Source organism: Primulina eburnea, chromosome 4, assembly GCF_022965805.1.
Source record: "Primulina eburnea isolate SZY01 chromosome 4, ASM2296580v1, whole genome shotgun sequence".
Lineage (NCBI taxonomy): Eukaryota > Viridiplantae > Streptophyta > Magnoliopsida > Lamiales > Gesneriaceae > Primulina > Primulina eburnea.
Window position 1 is genome coordinate 1,008,229 of NC_133104.1, and position 24,862 is coordinate 1,033,090.

At 32.0% G+C, this 24,862-nt stretch overlaps 5 protein-coding genes across 14 annotated transcripts; all 5 read left to right on the forward strand.

Annotated features, from left to right (window-relative positions):
- The first annotated feature begins 1,007 nt into the window (after positions 1-1,007).
- On the forward strand, positions 1,008-2,327 carry LOC140829651 (calmodulin-like). Its single transcript, XM_073192957.1, has 4 exons — positions 1,008-1,124; positions 1,373-1,518; positions 1,691-1,768; positions 2,075-2,327. Exons 1-4 carry the CDS (start codon positions 1,049-1,051, stop codon positions 2,213-2,215), a joined length of 441 nt encoding a protein of 146 aa, XP_073049058.1. The 5' UTR covers positions 1,008-1,048; the 3' UTR covers positions 2,216-2,327.
- A 3,192-nt stretch (positions 2,328-5,519) lies between these two features.
- Positions 5,520-7,749, forward strand: LOC140830447 (protein TRIGALACTOSYLDIACYLGLYCEROL 1, chloroplastic). 8 transcript variants are annotated; one of them, XM_073193762.1, is made up of 4 exons: positions 5,534-5,659; positions 5,738-5,790; positions 6,174-6,492; positions 6,631-7,749. In XM_073193762.1, exons 3-4 carry the CDS (start codon positions 6,446-6,448, stop codon positions 7,661-7,663), a joined length of 1,080 nt encoding a protein of 359 aa, XP_073049863.1. In that variant the 5' UTR covers positions 5,534-5,659; positions 5,738-5,790; positions 6,174-6,445; the 3' UTR covers positions 7,664-7,749. The 8 variants fall into 8 exon arrangements, with proteins under 8 accessions (XP_073049861.1, XP_073049868.1, XP_073049860.1 ...); XM_073193760.1 differs by lacking the exon at positions 5,738-5,790 and having other exon boundaries at positions 5,520-5,659; XM_073193767.1 differs by lacking the exon at positions 5,738-5,790 and having other exon boundaries at positions 5,520-5,659; positions 6,324-6,492.
- A 4,010-nt stretch (positions 7,750-11,759) lies between these two features.
- Positions 11,760-13,719, forward strand: LOC140829652 (hyoscyamine 6-dioxygenase-like). The gene is made up of 4 exons (XM_073192958.1): positions 11,760-12,110; positions 12,345-12,583; positions 12,944-13,259; positions 13,457-13,719. Exons 1-4 carry the CDS (start codon positions 11,886-11,888, stop codon positions 13,709-13,711), a joined length of 1,035 nt encoding a protein of 344 aa, XP_073049059.1. The 5' UTR covers positions 11,760-11,885; the 3' UTR covers positions 13,712-13,719.
- A 966-nt stretch (positions 13,720-14,685) lies between these two features.
- On the forward strand, positions 14,686-18,289 carry LOC140830448 (protein root UVB sensitive 2, chloroplastic-like). 3 transcript variants are annotated; one of them, XM_073193768.1, is made up of 10 exons: positions 14,686-14,806; positions 14,961-15,083; positions 15,491-15,579; positions 15,670-15,754; positions 15,888-15,947; positions 16,038-16,131; positions 16,209-16,306; positions 16,434-16,613; positions 17,523-17,645; positions 17,724-18,289. In XM_073193768.1, exons 1-10 carry the CDS (start codon positions 14,795-14,797, stop codon positions 18,147-18,149), a joined length of 1,290 nt encoding a protein of 429 aa, XP_073049869.1. In that variant the 5' UTR covers positions 14,686-14,794; the 3' UTR covers positions 18,150-18,289. The 3 variants fall into 3 exon arrangements, with proteins under 3 accessions (XP_073049869.1, XP_073049871.1, XP_073049870.1); XM_073193769.1 differs by having other exon boundaries at positions 14,689-14,818; XM_073193770.1 differs by lacking the exons at positions 15,491-15,579; positions 15,670-15,754.
- A 509-nt stretch (positions 18,290-18,798) lies between these two features.
- Positions 18,799-23,216, forward strand: LOC140830449 (pre-mRNA-splicing factor SLU7-like). Its single transcript, XM_073193771.1, has 10 exons — positions 18,799-18,958; positions 19,115-19,278; positions 19,376-19,488; positions 20,065-20,481; positions 20,694-20,829; positions 20,925-21,224; positions 21,743-21,959; positions 22,342-22,445; positions 22,645-22,713; positions 22,894-23,216. The coding sequence occupies exons 1-10, from the start codon at positions 18,943-18,945 to the stop codon at positions 22,969-22,971; spliced, it is 1,614 nt and encodes a 537-aa protein (XP_073049872.1). The 5' UTR covers positions 18,799-18,942; the 3' UTR covers positions 22,972-23,216.
- Positions 23,217-24,862: the final 1,646 nt, after the last annotated feature.

Sequence of the window (24,862 nt, forward strand, 5' to 3'; positions counted from 1 at the left end):
CAATTTTTATAAATATTTTAATTTTTAATTTTAAAATCGATGTAATATGTAATAATTGTGTTCAAATAAAACTTATACATTTGTGATGTGTGTGATTTTATGTTTTTATGCATTTGTGTAAACTATAATATTAAAAAAGATTACATAAATAATTAAAGTTAAATCACAATTTTTTTTAAATTAATCGGTTAATTCGGTCATCGACCGAATTAACCGATTTTAATTCGGTTCGGTTTTCGTCGGTTATGAAAATTAATTCGGTCGGTTCGGTTATGGATAAATATTTCGGTTCGGTTCGGTTATGACTAATTCGGTTCGGTCGGAAACCGAATTAACCGAATGCTCACCCCTACACACCACACAAAAATGACCGTTAATATGTACTCATAATGGCTTCTTCTTGTCTCTAAACCACGTCAAATTTTGCATCCCAAACTTATTTCCTTCCTCACAATACTATTTTTTTTAATTGAAATCAAAATATTAAAATAAAAACTCAAAAATTATCTTGATTTGAATTTTTAAAAATATATGCTACCATCATCATTCATCACACACACACATATATACATATTTTATATATATATTTAAAAAAAAAAACAGATTAATGAGCCACCACGACCTACCCGTCATCGCGGTTGGTGGGAAAATTGTCAATCTAATCAACATATTTTATACGGCATGGAGAAATTTCTCCACGTTTCGTGGGAGATGTATACGGCCAACTTCTTCTACGTTAAATTTAATTATGGGCCTTTTGGTCGCATGCTATCTATCCCGGACCCGGTCAGTCCCATCCGTTGACTTTGGACTCCAGAGTTTCTCAAATTGTACGAGTTTTCAAATTGTACGAAATTGCATGCCTCGATCGACATTAATTAATTCGAAAACAATAAATAAATTGAGTAATAGTATATGTAATAAATAAATTAATTGAATATTATATATATATATACACACACACACACACACACACATATATATATATATATATATATATATATGTATATATATATATACCTAGAAGGGTTCTGTATTTTGATTAAAAATGGCGGAAGCACTGGGAGAGGAGCAGATTGCTGAGTTTAGGGATGCCTTCTGCTTGATTGACAAAAATTCTGATGGTCAGTTTCCTTCTCTTCTTTTGGTATATATTTGATGAACATTTAATCGAATCAGAAATTCCGAAATAATATTTATGTGATTTTTTTTCGCGTTCGCGTATTACACCAGTGTATCTTAAATCAAGTAGACCTTTGTGAAAGTTTGAGTTAAAATCCTTATAAGAGCTAGCAACATTTTTTCGTAAAACATGACATTTTAAGAATACATCACCACATGCAATTTTTTTTTTTCCTTTTTCCATTTGAAGGAGTGATCGACATAGAAGAACTAGCGATAGCGATTCAATCGTTAGACGAAAATACGAAAAGGGAAGAACTCGAAGAAATGATGAACGAGGTCGATGGCGAGATGGATTTCGAAGAGTTCATAAATATCATGGCTAGGAAAATAAAGGTACAAAATAACATATATGTTTTATTTATTTATCTAAAAAAAGGTACAAAATATGAATAATAACCTCATATTCTAGATTTAATCGTTAGTATATATTATAATTTTAATTATTTTGTTTCATTTGAAATAAATTTATTAATCGATTGGATTAAATTGATAAACATAATTGCAGGAAAATATGGTCGATGAACTCAGAGAAGCTTTCCAAGTTTTTGATCGGGATCAAGATGGATTCGTATCTGCCATTGAGGTCAAATTCGATTTACTATAAAATATTCATTTAATATTTTACCGATTGAAATGGTCAAGATTTTGTTAAAAAAATTTAAATTATATTATTTACTAAATCTTAAATTTTTTTAAAATAATTAAACAGTAATAAATTTATTTTAGTAAAAAAAATGAAGGTGTCAAACTCATATAGAGAAAGACCAAGTTCTGAATATGATTTGTGCCATGGATTTTTCAAAATCCCGTTGCTACATGACGTCGAATATTATTGTCGCGGCGACGCCGTGGCTATTTGCAATTCATAATGTAGAAATTGGAAATGCAGCTGAAAATGGTGATGATTAACTTGGGGAAGAGACTTACGAATGAGGAAGCCACGCAAATGATAATAGCCGCTGATGTAGATGGAGATGGCCTTATTAGTTGTGACGAATTTGTGAAGATTATGATAGCTTCTTCTTTTTAAATATATTGTTTTTATTCATAATAAATATATCCCTACAAAATTACTAGAAAATAAATTTTTTATTTTGAGAAAATTTGTTCGAAATACGACATTTAATGGAAAATTTATATAAAAATATTCTGTATGAAATTTTTTAAATAAATGAAATATATTTTGCGAGTTAAAATGTGGTAGTTATATTCCTGAAAAATCAAGATTGAACTAATTAAGCAACGAAAGAATAAATGGAGTGCATGTGTTAAAATATTGCGAAAAATATTGAAATCAACTCTCTTGATATTGATTTGATAAAGTTTTTAATAAGCAAGGAATCGACTACCAATAACAATTTAATAATATCATAAATTTTTTGTCAGATCATGTCACGAGTTAATTTTGTGAGATGAATCTCCGACCCTGCTCAAATCAAGAAAAATACTACTTTTCATGAAATTTATGGATCGAGAAGTTTCACAAATATACATAGACCCGTTAGACCGTATCATAAGATATTTACTAGTATTTCACCCGTGCGATGCACGGAGTGTTATTTTATATAATTAATGATTAAAATTAGTAAATATTAAATAATTATTTAAAATTATTGATTTAATATAATGAATATAATTAATTTTTAAATATTATTATCAAAAATTATTATATCAAAATATTAATGTCATTTGAAATAACATTCAAATAATGATAACAATATTTTGTCGTTAAATTGACTTATTATCTTGGTTAAGTGGGACTTCTATAAATATAAAAAATAGAAAAATATTTAAAAATCTTATATTATTTTATTTATCAAAATTTTAAAGAATAAATAAACATTTTTTAAAAAATTCAATTTTTTTGTCATTTATATATGAATAAATTTTGACTAAAAAAGTAATTATTTTTTGGACATGTTAAAAATATTTATATTAAATTTCTATTAAAATGCATATTTTAAAGTTCTAATAAGATACATAACAATAATAACAACAATTTACGGATACTATTTTTTAAAAAAAATTGTAAAACATAATATTATATAAAAGATTTTATATTTTATTTAGTATGATAGAGAATAGTAAACATAAATTCTACAAAAGTAACACACAACTTAAAATCATAATTGAAATTAAATAGAATAATATAACCAATGCAGATACTTAAATTTAGTTTATAATTTCAAAAAACATCAAATTTGAATTTGAATTTTAAAAATAAATTGAAAATAATTCACATTTAATTATATATTTATTTCCTATTTGTTTCAAATGTTAATGCGGTATGTGAATACATTAATAATAATATTGTTTTTATAACATATTATTTTTTACAAAAAATTTTCAAGATATGGAAAAAACTTTTGTTTATATATATGTGTGTGCATGTGAGCCATATAAAATAAAAATATATAAATATTACACCATTAATAAAAAATAAAATGTCTGGAAAAAATAATAATAAAATTTTGATAATGAAAAGTACATTTTAAACTTGAATTTTGTTGTTTTTATATGTTGGTAGATCATATCAACGAACTAATAAGAGTGATTTTTGTTTTTTAACAATTTGGGGAATAGAGTTTAAGCTCTAAATATATTTTTGAATGATTTAAAAGTAGATTAAGTTTCATTTGAGTTCGGTTTTAATTTGAATAAAATATATAAAAAACACATAATTCATATATTACATTTAAATTGATATAAAAATGAATTAAATTTAAATTTTAACTAATAAAATAGTTGATATAATCAATTCAAATAATAATTGAAGTTTATATTTTCAAATTTTTTCAATTCACATTGAATTTTTTTTAAAAGAAAATATATACTTCTTTATTACAAAAATATCAATAATATCGCATAAAATTAATTGTTTTCAATCATTTATTGCAGTTCACTTATTTCAAGATTAATGATATAATTTTTTTTAGAATTATCATTTTAAAATTAACTGTTTTCAATCAAATTTTATTCAGCACAACCTCGTTGATATGAATTATGTGATGAAACCAAGATATTAAATCATGTGATAGAACCGATATCAAATCTTTGAATGCTATTTATTTTTTCAAGATATTTAGATTTAAATTTGAAATTAAAAGTGAAATTTACATTTTCAAGAAATTCAATTTTAAAACTGAAATTTGGAAAAAAAATTGATATATTTCCGAAAATTTTATTAATTTTCATAATTTAATTAATTACATATTATTTATCAAATATATCATATTGTGTTATCCAATAAGCATGAAATTTCGAAAAGAAACTTTGAAACAAAAAACTTATTTTATTGTTATTAAAAATTGTAATATTATTAAATATATTAGGAAATAATTTTTCTTTTTTTAATTTCCTAATTTAGTAAAAATTTTGGCGAGAACTTACTAAATATAGCACAACTCTGCTTATATATATATATATATATATATATATATATATATATATATATAATAACAAAATGTATTTTTGAATGATTTACCTAATGAGTGATACTAAATATTACAATCATTTGTATTTTAAATTTAATTATATAATTTTTAATTAAATTGATTGATATAATCAATACAAAAATTTTAAAATAGTTTACGCTTTAAACAGAATTTAGTTTCAATTTGAATAAAAAAAATAAAAAAACACATAATACATAAATTACATTTGAATTAATAAAAAAATTAATTAAATTCAAAATTGAATTAAATGAATTGATATAATCAATGTAAACAATAATTGAAGTGATCATTTATTGCAATAGACATATATCAATATTCATTAAATGTTTTATTTCCTTTTTTAGTAAGTAATTTTGTCGGGAACTTTCCTATTTTGACAAAAACTCTACTTTTATATATATATAGATTAACTTGATATTCTTGAGATGCGGTCATTTATTAACTTGATATTTGATTTTAACACGTTTGTTTTTTCGCGACGTAATGTAAACAAATATTTTTATGTGCTCATCTTTAATATATTTTGCATCATAAAGATTTACATGTTTCACGGGTTGATTTTGTGATACATATCTATGACTCAATACAACTCATAAAAAATTATTTTTTTTTATCAAAGATATTATTTTTTCAATATAATTATAGATCGAGTCGATCACTAATATAAATCTGTAATGTCGTCTCACAAGATACCTAATTATTTCACATGATCAATTATTGTCAATCAAAGTGTATATAAAAATATAGTATTTTATACTTTATAGTTAAACATTTTCTCCTCTTTAAAATAAACAAATTTTTTTCGTTCTTTTAACTTATAAGGAAAATAAATGATTTTTTTTTTTTTGAAAAAAACATAACATATTTAAATTTTTTTCTTTTGAAGAGAATAATTACATATTTCCATCCATAACCTAGGTGCATCGTTCAATCCCCAGCTTCCCAAATCCCTAATCTTCTTTAAAACGAAGAAGTGATCGAATTTTATGTTAAATTTCTACCGATTTCCTCTTCCAGTGGTATGTAATGTCTTTTTCTTCTCATTTCTTACTAATCTTGCTTCGTAATGCGGCTGTTTATTTGAATTGTGACATTAGCCAATGTATCAAGATCTGGCCCAGGTTTCTTGATTATCGCAGCGTTCGACTAGGTTAGATAATTGATTTTGGGTTTATAATCGTGTATTATTTGAGCTTAATATGTGATTTCAGTTAAATTTGTGTTGCTTTGTAATTTGTCGAAACTCGTTTCGAGACTGATGCTAAGAGAGCTCGTTTATCGATTGAGTAAACAATTAGTATAAGTTTACAAGTTCATCTAGGAAAATTGGTTTGTAAAATTTCGTGTGAAAAAATCGATTTTGCTTTTCTGGTGAAATTCCGAGAACTGGTACTGGCTTTGGTAGCAACTTTTTCTATACAATTCAATGAGATAGTTGTACTGATTTAGCACTACAATGGTTCGGGTTTTGTGAGGTGGTATGTTTAGAATCACGATGATACTGAATGATTCTAATTTTTGTTCATACTGAAGTCAGCAGATCTTGGAAGCAGCCCTTCGTTCCATTTTGTTGATTGAATTGAGTATCAGCATGTGTTCAAGTGTTCAAACAAGAATTTTTCCTAACTTTTTTTTTATCGCGATCAACCATTTCTGAAAGATTTTTTTAGCATATATTTATAGCTCGGGACACTTGACAGCCCTCTTCCCGGGTTGAAGAGAGAGTCCTCTTCGACACTCTCTTATCTGGAAAAGACAGAGCCGAAAGACATACTTTTTCTTGTTTTGAGCAGCAGGGTGAAAACATGCTAGCTGCCGTACAAATTCATCCACTGTGTTGCCTCTCTAATAGGTCTTTCTTTGTCTTCTTGAGATTCACTTATATATGAGGGTTCAATTCATATGATTTATCATTTATGATTATAATTTTGGTTTTTTTTTGTGTGTTTTCTCATTCGTTCTTGACTATATCTGTGACGTATAATTGTAGGGTTAGCACCATAAGTATAACTTGTGCTGCAAAAAATGTAAACACAAGACACCGATGTATATCTGGACAATTTGATTTTGTTAAGGGGACCAAGGCTTGCCAGTTCTTCTTTCCTGTTCGACGAGGAAACACTTTTGTTGTTTTCAATACGGATGATGGTCATCCAGTTATCACGCCATCAGAAGAATCTGTATCGGAAGAAGAGACCACTGAGATATCTGCAGATGGTTATGAGCCAGAGACATTCCTTAGTAAATGGTCGCCTCCTAGGTACTTGTGGAGAGGGTTATCTATTCTTGTTTTGGCAGGACAAGTAGTCTTCCGAGCTATTAAGGGTAAAATTCATTGGAAAAATACTCTCCAGCAGCTCGAGAGAGTCGGACCTAAATCAGTCGGTGTCTGTCTCTTGACATCAGCATTTGTTGGCATGGCCTTTGCTATCCAGTTTGTTCGGGAATTCACCAGATTAGGACTGAATAGATCCATTGGTGGGGTTTTAGCCCTGGCCTTCTCGAGGGAACTCAGTCCCGTGATCACATCTATTGTGGTTGCAGGTCGTATCGGCAGTGCGTTTGCCGCTGAATTAGGGACAATGCAGGTTTCTGAACAAACTGATTCATTGAGAGTTCTTGGTGCAAACCCGGTTGATTATTTGGTGACACCCAGAGTGATTGCGACATGTATCGCTCTACCGTTTCTTACTCTGGCGTGTTTCACTGTCGGAATGGCATCGAGTGCTTTCCTCGCAGATGGCGTCTATGGGATCAGTATAAACATAATCTTGGATTCTGCCCGAAGATCTCTAAAATCTTGGGATATAATTAGTGCCATGATCAAGTCACAGGTCTTTGCTGCAATAATATCGATAGTGAGCTGCGCATGGGGTGTCACCACATCCGGAGGTGCCAAGGGCGTTGGAGAATCGACTACATCGGCGGTGGTCATTTCGTTGGTCGGGATTTTTATTGCCGATTTTGTTCTTTCTTATTTCTTCTTCCAAGGTGCTGGAGATTCATTGAAGAAATGTATGTAAGAGTTCGAATTCGAGTTGGCTCTGTTTTATTTGATTTTAATATCAGTTTCTCTCACTCGTGATTGAATTTGATCAAAATTTTGATAGTACCAATATTAGACATTTGATCCAAATCCCGTAGTTAATGTAAACGATACCAATAAAAAGTGGTGGTGATTATTATATCAAGCTGATACAATTTTATTATACTACACTCGAACGACTGTTAAACATGCATTATTTCAAGTGAAATTTTATAAAAATTATGTGATTTTACTAAGATTAACCCTTTATTTCCCGATTTTTGAATTTGCTCTTAAGTTGGAACCGATGAGGATATGGGAAAAAGATTAGAAACCAGTTTGGTATGTATTATATTATTAAACTTAAATGTCTAGATTCATTAATTTTAGTGTCATCGTATTACTAACATAAACACAAAAACTTATATGAAACGATCTCACGGATAAATTTTATGAGACATATATTTTATTTGGGTTATTAATGAAAAAATATTATTTTTTATGTCAAAATATTATTATTATTTTTATTATAAATACGAATAAAGATATGTGAGATGATCCGTGCAATATATTTACTCTAAAAATAAAAGAGTTTAGGACAAATAATTTTAGCATCACTTTATATTTTTTTAATAATAACAAAAAATACTTAGCTAATCAAATTATAAAAATATTTATTCGCTTTTTTTTGTATTTTTGTTTGCAAAATTTGGAATTTTCCGATTTTACGCTTCAACGATAGACATGATGTCATGTGATGCTTATCACATTAAATTTTCTCAAAAAAATTTATAAAAAATTGAAAGACACGAGATTAATTTTCAATTTGATAATATAAATGATCAAAATTTAAAAAAAAACTTACAAAAATGAAAATTATAATTTTCTCGTATGGTATAATAAGTTCATTCACTAAAAGACTTTTTTCTTTTTTTTTTCTTAAATAATATGTCGTGACCTTCATATCGACTATCAACTTTTGATTATTTAGTGCAAGTAAATTGTTTTTTTTTTACATAAATGCAAAACTTCACCTCATTAATAATTAATTTTTTTAGAAAACTCATTAGTGACCTTTTTTTTTCCAGCAAACTCATTAATGACTTTCATTATCATTATTCTTTTTTAGTAGTGTACATGCGTGTACTCACACTGCTTCAATAAATTCGAAGGCCAATCGTTCCAACGAGGAAATGGTTATACATAGTAATATACTACCTATAAAGTCTAAACTACCATTCTATTTATCAAGAATATTACTTTGAAATTTAAAAAATACTGACAATCATTATAATATATTCAAATCTAAAATTTTTACATCAGAATGAGAATTTAGAAAACAAGATATAAGGATAAGTAAATATCATATATTTATCGTTTAAATAAAATAATATTAATTCGTGACAAAAGTTCTAATATCTCAAGTAAGACATATCAACTTACTATTATGTATAGATCTAAATAGAGTCGTCAAAATAAGCTAGACTCGCTCCACTGAATAGTAGGTTACAAGTATCCGGCTTCGCTATCCCGTTTTGACAGCTTTAATCTCTAACTCTATTCGATCTGAATGCTCGACTCATTTGCTCGGAACTTATTATCTATGTAAACATATTAATTAGGAGTTTAAAAGGAACATCAAGGAACAAAAGATGAGACCAAATGAGCTACAAATCTTATATTGAGTGTACGAAGGGAAGAAACCATCCAATAAATTATTATTTTCAAATATTCAGATAAAAGTGTTTAAAATATTTATTCCCTCAAATATCCAATAACTATCTTTCAGCAGTTGTTTTGTTTGGAAAGCATAGGTTTAATTTATTAAGACAAAAGTCTCCACTATAATTGATCAATCGAGAGACCTCAGCTCGAAGCATAAGATTGCAACAAAATATAACACTGATCGATTAAGCACAAGACACATCGTCAAGAAATAACTCGGAAAGAAAACTGCGAACATACTAGAGATAACCAACTACCTCCATTATTATCACACAACTATACTATATAAAGATGATCCAAATCAGACACCTCGAAAATGATGGAAATACATATTTCGATCATTTTCTCAGCAGAGATAGTTATCACTCCCCAACAACCTGAATCAAACATCTCGGAAATGAAACCATCATAGGAGTAATAAATAGTAATCTACGGATAAGATACTATATATATATATATATATATATATTATATATATATATAATTTTGAAGTCGGGCGAATAATTAGAATTTTTTTTTTTTCCAATCCTCAGTCGGTATTTCAAGATTATGACATCTTTTCGATAATTAATTTTCTAAACATACACATCACCAACTAAAATTAAAGGCAAAGAATTGTCTTTTCAAAATGCCATTAATGATTGGTGATGGGAACATTTTCCTTTTTAACAAAAAGATGGAAGATATGATTATCATACGATCAACATCAACCACATGATGTTTTAATATATTCAAAGACACAACGTTTGATGCCTTCTCTTTGATAATTACTTATAATAGTATTTTTTTTGAGACAGTTTTCTTATTTATATCTTTTTAGACATGTTGTTTCGATCTATAAAAATAGTGTTTTAGTATAAAAACTAAATTTTTTTTTCATAATTCGAGTCAGATAGGAGATCTTGTAATGTCTCGAATGTGTTTATTGTACTTAAAACCACTAAATATATCTCCAAGTCAATAATTGAATTAATTAATCATAGTATTTTCAAATAAAATGAATAGATTTTACAGAAATCTCAAATCAATCAAACCAAAATAACAAAACCCTAAATCAATCAAACAAATGAAGCAAAAAAATACATACAAAATGTTTTCCCCATCAGTTTTTTTATATATTCAAAAAAGTTGGATCTGAACCAAACAAACTAATATTTTTTTTTTAAAATCAATAATAATTTACCTAACAATCGATATTTTCCGAAGCCACAATTTGAAGATTATTTGATGGAATTTTTAATTGATTATACTTATTTTAATTTCAATATAATACAAATGGAGAACTATTTTATGTCAAAAAGCATATTGAATATTATCTTTTAGGTCGCTATTAAGCTCAATAATTGATGGCAACCATATATCGATCCGTCACTTCTATCTACAATTAAAAAAAGGATTTTGGGTATTTGTCAAAATCTAAACATCTTTTCACAGAGTTTTGGTTGCTAATTTTTCTTGTAACTTACCCTACCATGGTTACATTTCCACGAATGGAAACATGGGAGCAACTATCAGTCTCTTTGAAATTTTTCCAAATGGGACCCAAAATACCCTAATAAATTTTGTGGCAAATTATAGGTTTTTAATTTCAACTTGTTACAATCTTGTCATTTGACATCATTAATTAACGACAAAAACTTGTGTGAGACGGTCTTACGAGTCGTATTTTGTGAGACAGATCTCTTATTTGAGTCTTCCATGAAAAAATATTACTTTTTTATATGCTAGATTAGGCCTCACGTGAGACGGTCTCACGAATCTTTATCTGTAAGACGGATCAACCCTACCGATATTCACAATAAAAAGTAATACTCTTAGCATAAAAAGTAATATTTTTTCATGGATGACCTAATAAGATATCCGTCTCAAAAAATACGACTCGTGAGACCGTCTCACATAAGTTTTTGCCTTTATACTAAAAGTATTACTTTTTACTGTGAATATCGGTAGGGTTGACCCGTCTCACAAATAAAAATTTATAATATCATCTCACAATAAACATATTCTTAATTAATACATGTAAGTATGTAGATACAAATTCCTCATTAGATCATTAACTCAAGTTAGTATACGAGTCTAATCTTTCATAATTTATTTAAACCTATGTGAGACAGGGTATTACAATCACATCTTTGTCATCCCTCGCGACCCTTGATATACTATTTCATACATTTAGTTTACATAGGCCAATTTGATTATAAGTTTTTAAATACAATTAAATTTAGTCAATTTTACATTAAGTCATCCATTGGAATAAAAAAGAATTGGATCCGCCTAGACATGATATATAATATCGAAAACACCTTTATACGGTGATGAAATAATATATATGTATAATTTATTTCTTGTTTGGGTTAGTTGATCAATCAATAGAGCGGCATATCATTGCTAAAAAAAAGTAAGATCGTTAGAAAGATTCAATGTACTTGGTATACTAGTTATATGTAGTGTAGTTTATTCCCTCATAAATCCACATTTATTACAAGAATTTTTCGATGTCAACTATGGAGAATCATGATGTTTCGGATTCGAAGTGGTTCAATGTTCAATCTGTGCCACAAAGTCATGCGTTTTCCATTGAAGATAGACCAGGAAACGACCCCATCCCTGCGTGCAAGACTATTCCCATTATTGATCTTGCAAATTTAAAAACTTCAGAAAGAATTGACAGTACTCTTCAACAAATCATCAAAGCTGGTCAAGAATTCGGGTTTTTCCAGGTAATTTCCACATATTCATGTATGTGTATATATCTACACATATAATTTTATATACGTTCACTCGTATAAAGCCCAAAAGTTTGTTTTGCTTCGAAGAAATCGAATTCATATCGAATTCTATGTTTTATTTTATTTTAAGATTTATAAATCGAGTTTCATTCGAATAGTAGCAGCAACCATGCATGTAGAAATTATAGAGTTCATGTTTATGATTATATGTATATTACAAGGAAGGTAATTAATCATGGAGTGCCAAAAGATGTAATGAATGGTGCAATGGAGGTGATGAAGGAGTTATTTGATATGCCGGCTGGGGAAGTTTGCAAGGAGGCTGATACAGATGGTTGGGTGTACATGGGCAGCACCAGCCATGATATAAATGGTGTTCATTTGTGGAGAGATAATATCAAGCATCAATGTCATCCCTTGGAGTTCTGCATGCAATTTTGGCCCCAAAAGCCCTCAAGATATAGGTAATATATATATATACAAATTTCGCAGCGCTCGATCCTATATATTGTATACGAGAAAATTTAAGTGTTTGATATTTGTTTTGGGAAGATGTTGGCCTTGTGGAGTTTTAACATTGTAAGTATATATGTGTTTATATGACCTGAACTACTCAATTTTTAAGAAAACATATATATCTCACAAACCCTTATTGGTGTCATTGAAAATACAAATGCTATTATAAGTGGCATGCATCAACAATCAATCAACAATCAAACTATGTTGTGTAAATATGTATTATGTTCGCAGTCGTCTCTCGCTTTATCTATTTAAAAAAAAATAGAAAGGAATCGATAAAGAATTTATCCTTGACTTCGATTTAGAGAGGTGGTGGCATCATACATTGTGGAGATAAGGACATTGAGTTTGAGAATTCTTGAGCTGATTTGTGAAGGATTGGGACTCGGAAAGGGGCATCTTGAAGCAATGAGCCAAGTCCAATTCTTGACAGCAAGTAACTATCCACCATGTCCAAATCCTGGTCTAACCTTGGGTTTGCTCAAGCATGTGGATCATAGCCTGATCACTATACTCTTCCAAGGGGACACCGAGGGCCTTCAAGTTTTGAAAGATGGCCATTGGATCGGAGTTGACCTCGTGCCGGAGGCCTTCGTCGTTAATATCGGCTCACAGATCGAGGTACGTTTACACTACATAGAATGTCACTGTAATCCATAACAGAACTCAACATTTTCAACTGATGGAGGTAGATCCAACAGAAGACGAGTATAAACATATCTCACAGTAAATTAATGAATTTTTTTGAAATTCAATGTATCTTTTTAAGTCACTGCATTTCAAAGTTGTTTATTATTATTATTATTATTTTGATGCAGATTATTAGCAATGGGAAGTTGAAAAGTGCAGAACACAGAGTGGTGACAAATCCAAATAGCGCAAGAACTACAATTGCAACCTTCATCAATCCTCTCCCGCATTGCATTATCGAACCCGCGAAATGTTTGGTGAATGAATCAAATCCGCCTCTCTACAATTCCATGTCTTTTCAAGAATTCGTTGATGCTTCCAAAGCTTTTGGCCCTCACACTGATGCACTTCAAAATGGTGTATTACACGTCCTTAAAAAATAAGTCATTTTAATTATATATATATATGTATATATATATATATATATATATATATATATATATATATATATATATATATATATATATATATATATATATAGTTGAATATTGTTATATTTTAAAATTTTCTTTTTAGCGAGCATGTCATGATCACTTGTTATTGAGGGATTACTTAGATATACAATATTTGTACAATAAATTTTCTCATCTATAATCTTCTTTTAATTTTTATTTTTTTGACTCTCGATCTTCTCATTTGCAAAAGACACATAGTACTCCAGGGGACAAAACTGGTTTAATCAGCTGCAAGAAAAATACATTAGCCAAAGATTGTTTAAAACCCTCCACTAAAAATTTGTGTGAGACGCTCTCACGGGTCGTATTTTGTGACATATATTTTATTTGGATCATCCATGAAAAATATTACTTTTTATGCTAAGGGTATTATTTTTTATTGTGAATATCGGTAGGGTCGGTGGCGGAGTCAGAAATATGGCTCTGTCCGAGCTAGAATTTTAAACTCTACAATCTTTTAATATTTTAAATTGATCTACTCGAGCTAATATCATATTATTCCAAAATTATACAAAATTTACATATAAATTTTTTTAAAAAAATGGGGCCATCCTGGGTATATTATAGTGTTAGCTCCGCCCATGATTAAGGTTGACCCGTCTCACAGATAAAAATTCATGAGACCATGTAACAAAGAGTATGCTCAAACCCTCCACAAGTAATAACTCTCCATTTTTTTCAAAATTTGAACACATGAATATGGGGGTGGAACTGAGGTACCTTTTGAGGTACAACCAGAAGCCCAATGCCCCTCAGGCTTCAGCCCACTTCTGTTTTAATTTTTATAATAAGCAACGTAGCATAAAATTATTATATATATTTTAATAATATTTTTACATTTTTATTAAACCAAAAATAAATTATATAATATACTTTCGAACTAAATACTTTTATATACTGTACTAGTTATAGATAGCAGCACACCGTACGATTCTCTCTCGCGGCCTACTTGAGAAATCCCGACTTTGCCGGCGGCAGCTGCGGCTTCGAGCCCTTCGATTCCCGCTACCCATGATTTTTTCGGTCTCTTTCTAAGTAAACTCGTCCTTTATTATTATTTTTTTCCTTACCTTATAAACAAATAAAAATACTCTTTTTTCACTTTTCTCTCGTCTCTTCTTTATCTGTGACCATTGTTTCGGTTTCTTGAAGTCATTTTTTTTGGGTTTTTGTACAGGAAATTTTTAAAATGTTAAAGAAGGATTCAATGGAGTCCACGCGGCCAATACCTGTGTACTGGATTGAAATGTCGGATTCTGTGTCCCGCCGTTTTGAGTTTGAAGCCGATGGACGATTATCGGTGAGCTAATATTTTCAGTTCATTTGTTGTTCTTGCTAGTCCATAACAGCTACTCATATGAAGAAATGCTGAACCCATTGTTATTTACCTTTGAATTTTCGATATTGAATGTCCTTGAGCTAGTTCTAACTGAGTAATTTCATTTTTTATTATTCTTCTTTTTGTGTATTGTGTGGATGCTGCTTTTCTGTAAGTGTTGAATTACGAGCATATGTTCGGGTTTTTCTTTATAACTTCATAGAAACGGAAGAGTCAAGAGGGTGACTTTTTGTATTGGAGGCAAAATTTATTGTCTTGAAACAATTAGACCTACATCTTCTAGATATTTGGCCTGAATACTTTTTAGGTATTTTGTTTGGTAGAAATCATACCTAGCCCTGAAAGTAGATTTTGGTAACTGTACACAGATGAAGATAGTTGATGATGCAAGACCAGCTTCCCGTAGAGTGGTTGAATCATTCCTGAATAAGTTTTTTCCTTCAGGATATCCTTATAGGTAACTTGCATTTTGTATCCTGCTTGATTCGGGTCTAAAGTACGACAAGTTATGATTTATTTTTTGAGTTGGGCTATCCTATATTTACAGTGTGAACGAAGGATTTCTTAGATACACACAATTTCGAGCCTTGCAACACTTCACCAGCGCGACATTATCTGTATTATCAACTCAGGTCTTCTTCTGATAGTATTATCTATTATGTGATTATTTTGCATGACAGGTCATGATGAATACCGTTTCAATTTCTTAATAATTATCATGCTGCAACTGTGGTAGGGACTTTTTAACGTCTTAATCCCTTTCAGTCACTGTTATTTGCTGCAGGCTTGAGACCTACACCAGCACAAGCTACTGCTGTTGGTTGGGTAAGATTTTATTTGTTGGACAAATTAGTGAAGTTGCCTAAGCTTGTTTTTTAAATTATGGCTTTGTTATATTGCGTTGGTCGAGTGCAGATATTAAAAGATGGAATGCAGCATGTTGGGAAGCTCATATGCAGCAATTTGGGTGCAAGAATGGACTCGGAGCCGAAAAGCTGGAGAATTTTGGGTTTGTTCTGAAATCTTGTTTTAAGTTTTCTAGCTGTCTACGAGATGATTGATAGAAATGGATTTTCCTACTTGTAGCTGATGTTCTGTATGATTTGGGTGCTGGTCTGGAAGTTCTTTCCCCTTTATGCCCTCAGTTATTTCTTGAAATGGCTGGACTAGGTAATTTCGCTAAGGTGGGTCAAATATTTGCTACACAAGTATATTTGGTTTTTAAGTGAGGCAAAGAATAAAGTGTTCTCGTGCCTTTAAATTCATTTGAGATTGTTTAAGACACTAGGAATGTTATTCTCATTTTATCAGGGAATGGCCGTTGTTGCTGCAAGAGCAACTAGACTGCCCATTTATTCTTCGTTTGCAAAAGAGGGAAATCTCAGCGATCTTTTTGCTAAAGGTGAAGCCATTTCCACTTTGTGCAATGTTTTTGGAATAGGGGTGGGAATTCAGTTAGCATCCACAATTTGCTCATCTATGAAGGGAAAGGTACTTTCCTTGTCGTCCGTTATATAGTTGCCATCTCTTGTTGAGATCCAACTATTCTAAATTTAATATTATGTTTAGAAACAGTAAATCAACCAAATTGCTTCTAGGTTTTTGATCTAGTTCATATTTACCAAAAAAAAAAATGATTGGAAAGTTATAGATTCACATTTTGTATGGTTGAATGGGTTGGCAGAGTGGTGTTTTGGTTCCAGTGGCTTCTAGAAAATATTGGTGTTCTATTCACATATTTTGAAAGAAGCAATTGTAATTATAAGATTTTACATTTTTTCGTTCAATTCAGATAATTACTCTCTGATGTGCTCTTGTATAATATATAGTTGGAGTTATGTATAAGATGCAGGAATAAAGGCAACTAAGATGCTAAAGCTGCTATAATGTTTGCTTTTAGTAATATCGTAACACTGAACGGATCATATTAGGTATAATTAGAAATCAGAATGGTGTTGGCTTACATTGACCTTAAACACACATGAAGAGACGATAATCATGAGAGTAAAGGTTCTATAGAAACGGCATGGACTAGGAAAATTAAGGGGTGCCATGATGGTTATCAGATAATTGTTATGGACAAGTTACTGGTCACTTGAAAAAGAACATCTTATGTTTGTTGGTCGTAATTCTCATTTTTGGTGAAGATGAAGGAAAGAAGAATTTATCGTGGTGATGTTGTACGGACGTTCACAGTCAATATAGCTACAAATTTGCTTCTTTTTTTAAGCTTGTTATTACATTATTGCATTTTCGGGACTCCCTCAAGAACTTTTACGAAATATCTAGCTGTTCTCCAGTAGATTTATTTGATTTTGTGGGATGAGTGGTATCATTTGTGCTATGCCACTTTCAAATGACATTGTATGATGGTTGTTTATGATTCTGAGCATCTTGCAGTTGATAGTCGGACCATTCCTGTCTTTGATACATGTATATTGTGTCAGCGAAGAGATGCGAGCGACTCCAATCAACACACTCAATCCGCAGAGAACCGCTATGATTGTTGCCGACTTTTTAAAGGTTTAGCACCGAACAAGCTTGAAAATTTAACCAAATCTGTTTCTTCAACAACTTAAGCTTTTGATGATTTTAAACCAGACTGGTAGAGTTTCTAGTCCGGCTGATTTGAGGTATCGAGAAGATCTCTTATTCCCTGGACGACTAATAGAGGAAGCTGGCAATGTTAAGATAGGAAGAGCTATACACGAGGTTCTCAAGCCTTCCGAGCTACACCATGTCAAAGAAAGATTCCCCGACGAAAGATTTATACTTAGCTTAGGACCGAAATGGACAGACTTGATATTGGAGCACAGCGCCACTGGTGAAGACGCATTGAGAGGATGGTTAGTCGCTGCATACGCGGCAGATATTGAAAATTCGTCGAATATGCAGAGCGAGAATGTGTTGGCAGATGCTTTCGATAGGATGGATGGCGTGTTTCCATCGTTTCTATCAGAAGTTCGGGCTAAGGGGTGGCACACGGATCGGTTTCTTGATGGGGCTAGATGTCGTTTTACATCATAATGTAATCTTAGAAACCTTGTAATGTAATGCTAGAACCTCAGTTTCCTTCGTACGTTGTTAGTAATTTTGCGGCCCACGGAATTCCACGCTCGGATTTGTCTTGCAATTTCTGTAGAGCATATATTGCTCACTTGCTTTTATGACGTCACATTATATTTTCTCAGCTTTGATCCATTACAAGAAAAAACGACCAACAACCTCGGTTTTCCGAAAACCGGTGTTCCTGAATTTAAAGCATTTGACATATGTTTCCAACTTTTGAACAATCGAAATAATTCAATTTTTATTTAAACTCTAGTTCAAGTCAAATCCAACATTAAAATATTTTTGAGTTATGAAATAATGAACTTTAAATTTAATCCCTTATATGAAAATAAAGTGTTTTATCCTAACATATTAATACAACTATATCATCTTTTAATATCTTTAATTAATTTAATACTCCGTAGACTAAGTAAAATATATTAATGCATGCATTTTAAAATTATTTTAATTTAATTAATAAAATCCCATGCTCAAATAAGTAGAAATATGATATAAATTTTATTATTTTAATTTAATTAATAAAATCCTATACTCGAATATAGGTCGGTTTGAGAATAAAGAAAGTTGGGGGGCCACCGGAGAATAAATATAAGAGGATATAATTAGAATTTAATAATTGTTCCGGAACAAGGGGAGTCACCGCCTTTATCTCTTCGTCATTCGATAGTCCCTCTTTCGAGTTTCGATTTTCTCTTCTAGGGTTCCAAAATTTTATCTCAATTCGTTCGATTGGTGAGGCAACAAAGCCATGGCTACTGCTTCAGGTAATTTATCCCCCTAAAATTCAATCAATTTGACCTCCCGATTCTTGATTTGGAATGAAGGATTGTATGATTATGTTCGTTTACCAGCCTTGTTTCATAATTATCTGCCAGATAGGTTTTTTTTAACGTAATTTTGTATCCAATTGCGAATTGCAGTGTCGTTTAAGTCGAGGGAGGATCACAGGAAACAGCTTGAGTTAGAAGAGGCGCGGAAAGCAGGGCTTGCACCTGCTGAGTTGGATGAGGATGGGAAAGAAATCAACCCTCACATTCCACAGTATATGTCTTCGGCTCCTTGGTATTTGAATGCAGAGAGGCCGGTACGTTACTGGTTTATTTTATTGCTCAGTTTTGTGTTGCATCTGTTAGCCTGGAACTGTGACATTCTCAAAGTTCTTCTCTTTGTTGTCTTTTTAGAGTTTGAAACATCAACGGAAGTGGAAACTGGATCGAAATTATACCAACGGTTGGTATGATAGAGGTGCTAAGACTTTTCAAGCTGAAAAGTTCAGGAAGGGCGCTTGTGAAAAGTACACCACTTTATTTGTCTATGTATCTGTATGAATTGTTTGAGAGAGAGAGATAGAGAGTGTGTGTATGTGTGTATTCTTGAATCTGTGGTTGATCCGCAATCCTTTCTTGTTTCCATGGTATCATGCTTCTTATCAACGATATATTGTGGTGCATCTTTCCTTCCGATCATGTTCATTTTTCCAATGTGAATGCAAATGGTCATGTTCTAAGGTGGAGGAATTTAGATGTAAGATGAAAAATTAGTGATTAGTCATCCCTGACACAGAATCCAGAGTCTTTAGCTCTAATTTACTTGGAATAGTTTACCTTTGCACAGTTTTAAAAATATTTTACGTGGAATATTTACTTGCAATGCTTTCTTTTTCTTTTTTTCTTTCTTTTATTTTTCTGTAGAACTTGAATGATAAGTGAATGTTACACTACTTTTTAAGGATCCGTGATATCTACTGTGTTACAGTTATGCTTGTGCATCTAGTTTGTGCTCCATGGTTCCTCATATTTAAGCATCATCTTGTTCTAACCCATATTGCTCTAATGGTTCCATTGGTATACTAATTATGTGATTCCTACAGCTGCGGAGCTATGACTCACGATAAGAAGGCTTGCGTGGAAAGGCCCCGCAAAATGGGAGCAAAGTGGACTGGCAAAAATATAGCCCCCGATGAGAAAATAGAGACCTTTGAGCTTGATTATGATGGAAAACGAGACCGTTGGAATGGTTATGATGCAGCATCTTTTGAACATGTGGTCCAGAGGTATGAAGCTAGGGATGAAGCAAGACACAAGTATTTAAAGGGACAACAGCTGAAAAAGTTGGAGGAGAAAAATAACAATCAAAATAATGAAGAAGATGACGTTAGTGATGATGAAGACAATGAAGATGATCTGAAAGTTGATGAGGCCAAAGTAGACGAGAGCAAGCAAATGGATTTTGCTAAGGTCGAGAAGCGTGTGCGTACTACTGGTGGAGGAAGCACAGGAACTGTTAGGTTTACTATGATCTCTAGCATTCTCCTATTTTATTTAAAGTTTGCACACTCCTAATATTTTTTCTACACGTGCTTGAATTCGAGTGGGAAACTAAAAAATTCCTTCTGGAATTGTCTCTATCGCCTCTAATATGGGTTTCTGCTGAAACACATCTTTTATATTGTCTATTGAAATGTAAATTGTTCGTCTATTCACATTTGTTTTCTAACAGGAACCTACGTATTCGTGAGGATACTGCAAAATATCTTCTCAATCTTGATGTTAACTCTGCTCATTATGACCCCAAAACTCGTTCTATGCGTGAGGATCCTCTTCCAGATACGGATCCTAATGAAAAGTTTTATACGGTAATTAAAGTAGCTGTTCAAATAGTGAGATTGATTTGTTTTTGGTACTTTATATGTGTTAACGAGATGACTGTTTCGGCTTACAAATATTTTAGGGAGACAATCATCATAGAGTCAGCGGTCAAGCTTTGGAGTTTAAGCAGCTCAATGTTCATGCTTGGGAAGCATTTGACAAGGGTCATGATGTCCATTTGCAAGCGGCTCCATCACAAGCTGAACTGCTTTATAAAAATTTCAAGATTAATAAGGAGAAGTTGAAGTTTCAAAATAAAGACACTATCATGGAGAAGTATGGCAATGCTGCTACAGAAGACAAGCTCCCACGGGAGCTTTTGCTTGGTCAAAGTGAAAGAGAGGTCGAATACGATCGTGCTGGTCGAATTATTAAAGGCCAGGTAAGGATTCATAATATTCTCTGGTATTCTTTGACCAGGTTTATGAGCTCGTTTTCATTTTTCTGTGTACTTGCGTGTAGATTTTGAGAGTTAATGAACTAATATCTCATGGGCATCAAGATTTTTCATTTTAAGCTTGCATGTTTGCTTTCCTCGTTCTGTTATCCTCTGGATTTGTGGCCAGTTGAATTTTCGGCAATGAGTTTTAATCTTCCACGATCCTTTAAGTTTCTATGATATTTCCGTGCTTGTATTTTATGGTGATGGTTGGTGTGCTTTGTGTGTTTATTTTAATCTCCTGTCTTGCTGTGGTCCTGTGAAATATCTGTCACCAATTAAATTTTTTTTAAACAATTTTTATTGGTATTTTGATTAACAATGTTAACATTGATTAGATAATGAAGTGTATTAATATGAAACTTTTGTACTAATTCTCCCGGTGTTTGATTGAACAACTGTTATGTGAGGGAGGAATCCCTTCAACGGGAGTCTAACCTTTCAGTACCTGATCTTTGTAGGAGGCATCTCTTCCAAAGAGTAAGTATGAGGAGGATGTTTGCATCAATAACCATACCAGTGTTTGGGGTTCTTGGTGGAAGGATCACCAATGGGGTTATGTATGTTGCCAGCAGACAGTTAGAAATAGCTATTGTACTGGTGCTGCTGGTATTGAAGCAGCTGAAGCTGCTGCAGATCTTATGAAAGCTAATATTGCTCGCAAAGAGGCTTCTGAAGGTTGGGGTTTTCTACCATGCATTATTCGTAATAACTAGAACAAAAACGAGTGGCACAGGCTCATATTTATTTTGTTTACTTTTGATTATTGCTTCCCTTGTGGGATGATCATAAATTCAAAACAAAATTTTAAAATTTGACCTTATTGAGGAAAGCTTCTTGAAAAATTGCGATGCAGAACACATTTTTTCTTCTTCAAAGAACTAGAAATCACTATCGTTCTAAACACTAACCAAGCATGACCTTAATTTATCTTCCCTCTGTAATTATCACTCTCTTAATAAACTTTCAGCTAATTAAGAAATAAACTCTGGTTTGATTTTGATTTTGGTTTGGATTTTGACTCTCTTTTTTCTTTTTTTTTTTTGCTATTGTAATTCAGAAACAGCTTCAACAGCTGAGGAGAAAAGGCTTGCTGCGTGGGGATCTGAAGTACCTGATGATTTAGTTCTAGACCAGAAGAAACTTGCTGAAGCACTTCAGAAGGTGAAATTCTTGCCATCGAGTTCTATTCCTGTGCAACAGCTGTTACTTTATATGTGGTACAATTAAAGTTCAGATGTCGCAGTGGTGGTTCTTAAAATATCTCCGCAATCCTTTTATTATTTGCCATAAATGTTCTATATTTCCTCAAACTTTTGATTGCTTCTTCATCAGTAACATGAAATATCCAACTGTTGTTTAGGAGGATGAAAGGAGGAGAGAAGAGAGGGATGAAAGGAAACGAAAATATAATGTCAAGTGGAACGATGAGGTATGTTTATCTTATCATAATTTTTTTTCAAATAATACCAATCTTTCATGTGAAATTCCCATGCATTTACCTCCCAAGGTTTGCTAAGTAGATTGTACGGTAAAATGGCGAACACATATTTACATTGTTTAATTAGAATTTCACCTCAAATGATTAATATTTTATACATGTACACCACAGGTTACTCCAGAAGACATGGAGGCATACAGGATGAAGAGGATCCACCATGATGATCCCATGAAGGACTTCTTACATTGAAGTTTCAGATTCGATAAGAGGCTCGAGAAAAATCCGAAAAAAGGAATTCGGAGGAGTTATAATTTGGAGATGTGGGCGTTTCTTGGTTCCTGGGAAAGAGAAGTGGCTCTAAACTATGGGTGAGGATTGTAAAAACATTTGTGTCTTTTTTGTTTTTTAATGTTTTGCTACTGTGGCTCACTCCTGAATTTACTCGGTATTGTTTTATGCTACAATTGATCAATAACATAGACCCAAATCATCTTTGCTAGTGTCACACCAAAAATAAGATATAAAATAGATGCAAAAATCGAAAGGAAATAGACAAAGAAAAGAGACCACACATATCAAAGACTTCATTGGATGCTACAAATAACGAGCCAACGTCTCTTGATTCTGCATTTCGGCTCGGAACTTGGCTATGAATTCCTCAGCCCTTTCGTCGATCCGCTCCATCTGCGGAGAACCCATCACCAAAGATTCCCACATTTCATCTGCTGAACTCATCTTTTCATCCATGTTTCCTACACCAACTTTGTGCAATCCCAAAACATGATTCTTCTCACAATCGACAACGGCGCGACTATTATTCGAATGGTATATCTTCTCACACGCTTTTGGATTCAACACAGAATCAGCATGCTCTACTAAGAGCTGGTCCACTAAAACAGGAAGATGCCCCCCCGCCTTTCGAACATAAGCAAGGTGGCCCTCTTTGGTTCTACTTCTACGCTTGATGAGCTTGAATTTCTTGGGATGAACCGAAAGGGATGTCGTCCATGCGAGTTTCTTGCACGTTTTCTTGGAATCGTATTGAGCTTTTGGTTTCTTTATCAGCTTTGGCTTGTTCAGTTTAAGTTGCAGTTTCTTGGTGAAGATCCTCCAAGCTTTAGTTGGGGGAAAAAGCTTCAAACTCAAGCAAGACATAACTGAAGAAGAAAAGGGATTTGGAGATATGGATATTGGAGAAGAAGAAAGGATGCGGTATTTTGTGGATGAATGCATGAGTGGTTACTTTATATGGCTCCTTGCTATAGGTTTTATCGTGAAGAATATAATTACGTGCTTAAATTTTACGCTGATTGTTCCACTGTTTTCAGAATCTAGAAGTGAACCAATATTTTTACAACTTTTTTCCAATATTAGATTCTGCTTAGGACTTACGTCAGACCCATTGGCCCCTAGTCAACATACTCGGCGTGTCCAAGTGGCACCAGTGTCAACTAAAACTACGTTCTTTCAACATCGAGATTTGGGTTTAAATCATAGATAAACACGAAGAGTAGGTTTTTGGTGAGACGGTCTCACGAATCTTTATTTGTGAAACGGGTCAACTCTATCGATATTCACAAAAAGAATAAATTCTCTAATTGCTTTTTGTAAAAACTTCTAGTCGTTTGGCCTTTGATTTCCTATCAAACCACAAAATTATTATTATCATCAATTTATTAATTACATAAAACAGGAAAATATCCATCTAAATCCAAGAAAATTGTTCAATGACATTGTCTTTAAATATACATTTAAAAAAGTTATTTTCATCATCCTTAGTTTTTAAAATTTATACATCCAGTATAAAGTTTTCGTCCACGTTTGTTGACCAAGAATATTCAGTGTGGGATTACTGTTTTAAAATGATATCTATGATTTATAGTGATCGTACATGTTATGCTTCGTTTGTAAAGAAATCCCTTCATTCCATTTGATCTGCCTTCATTCATTATGTTTGTTCAATGTTCTTCCGAAAAATACACCGTTATGATTCGAGTTTAATGTGGTATCAGAATCTAAAGATATGATATGATATAGCTCTGATGCGGTGACTGACAATAAATGTTATATGACATTGTTAACAAAAATTTAGAGCTTATAATAAATCAGAGAAAATCAGATAATTTTCAGTGTTATGTGT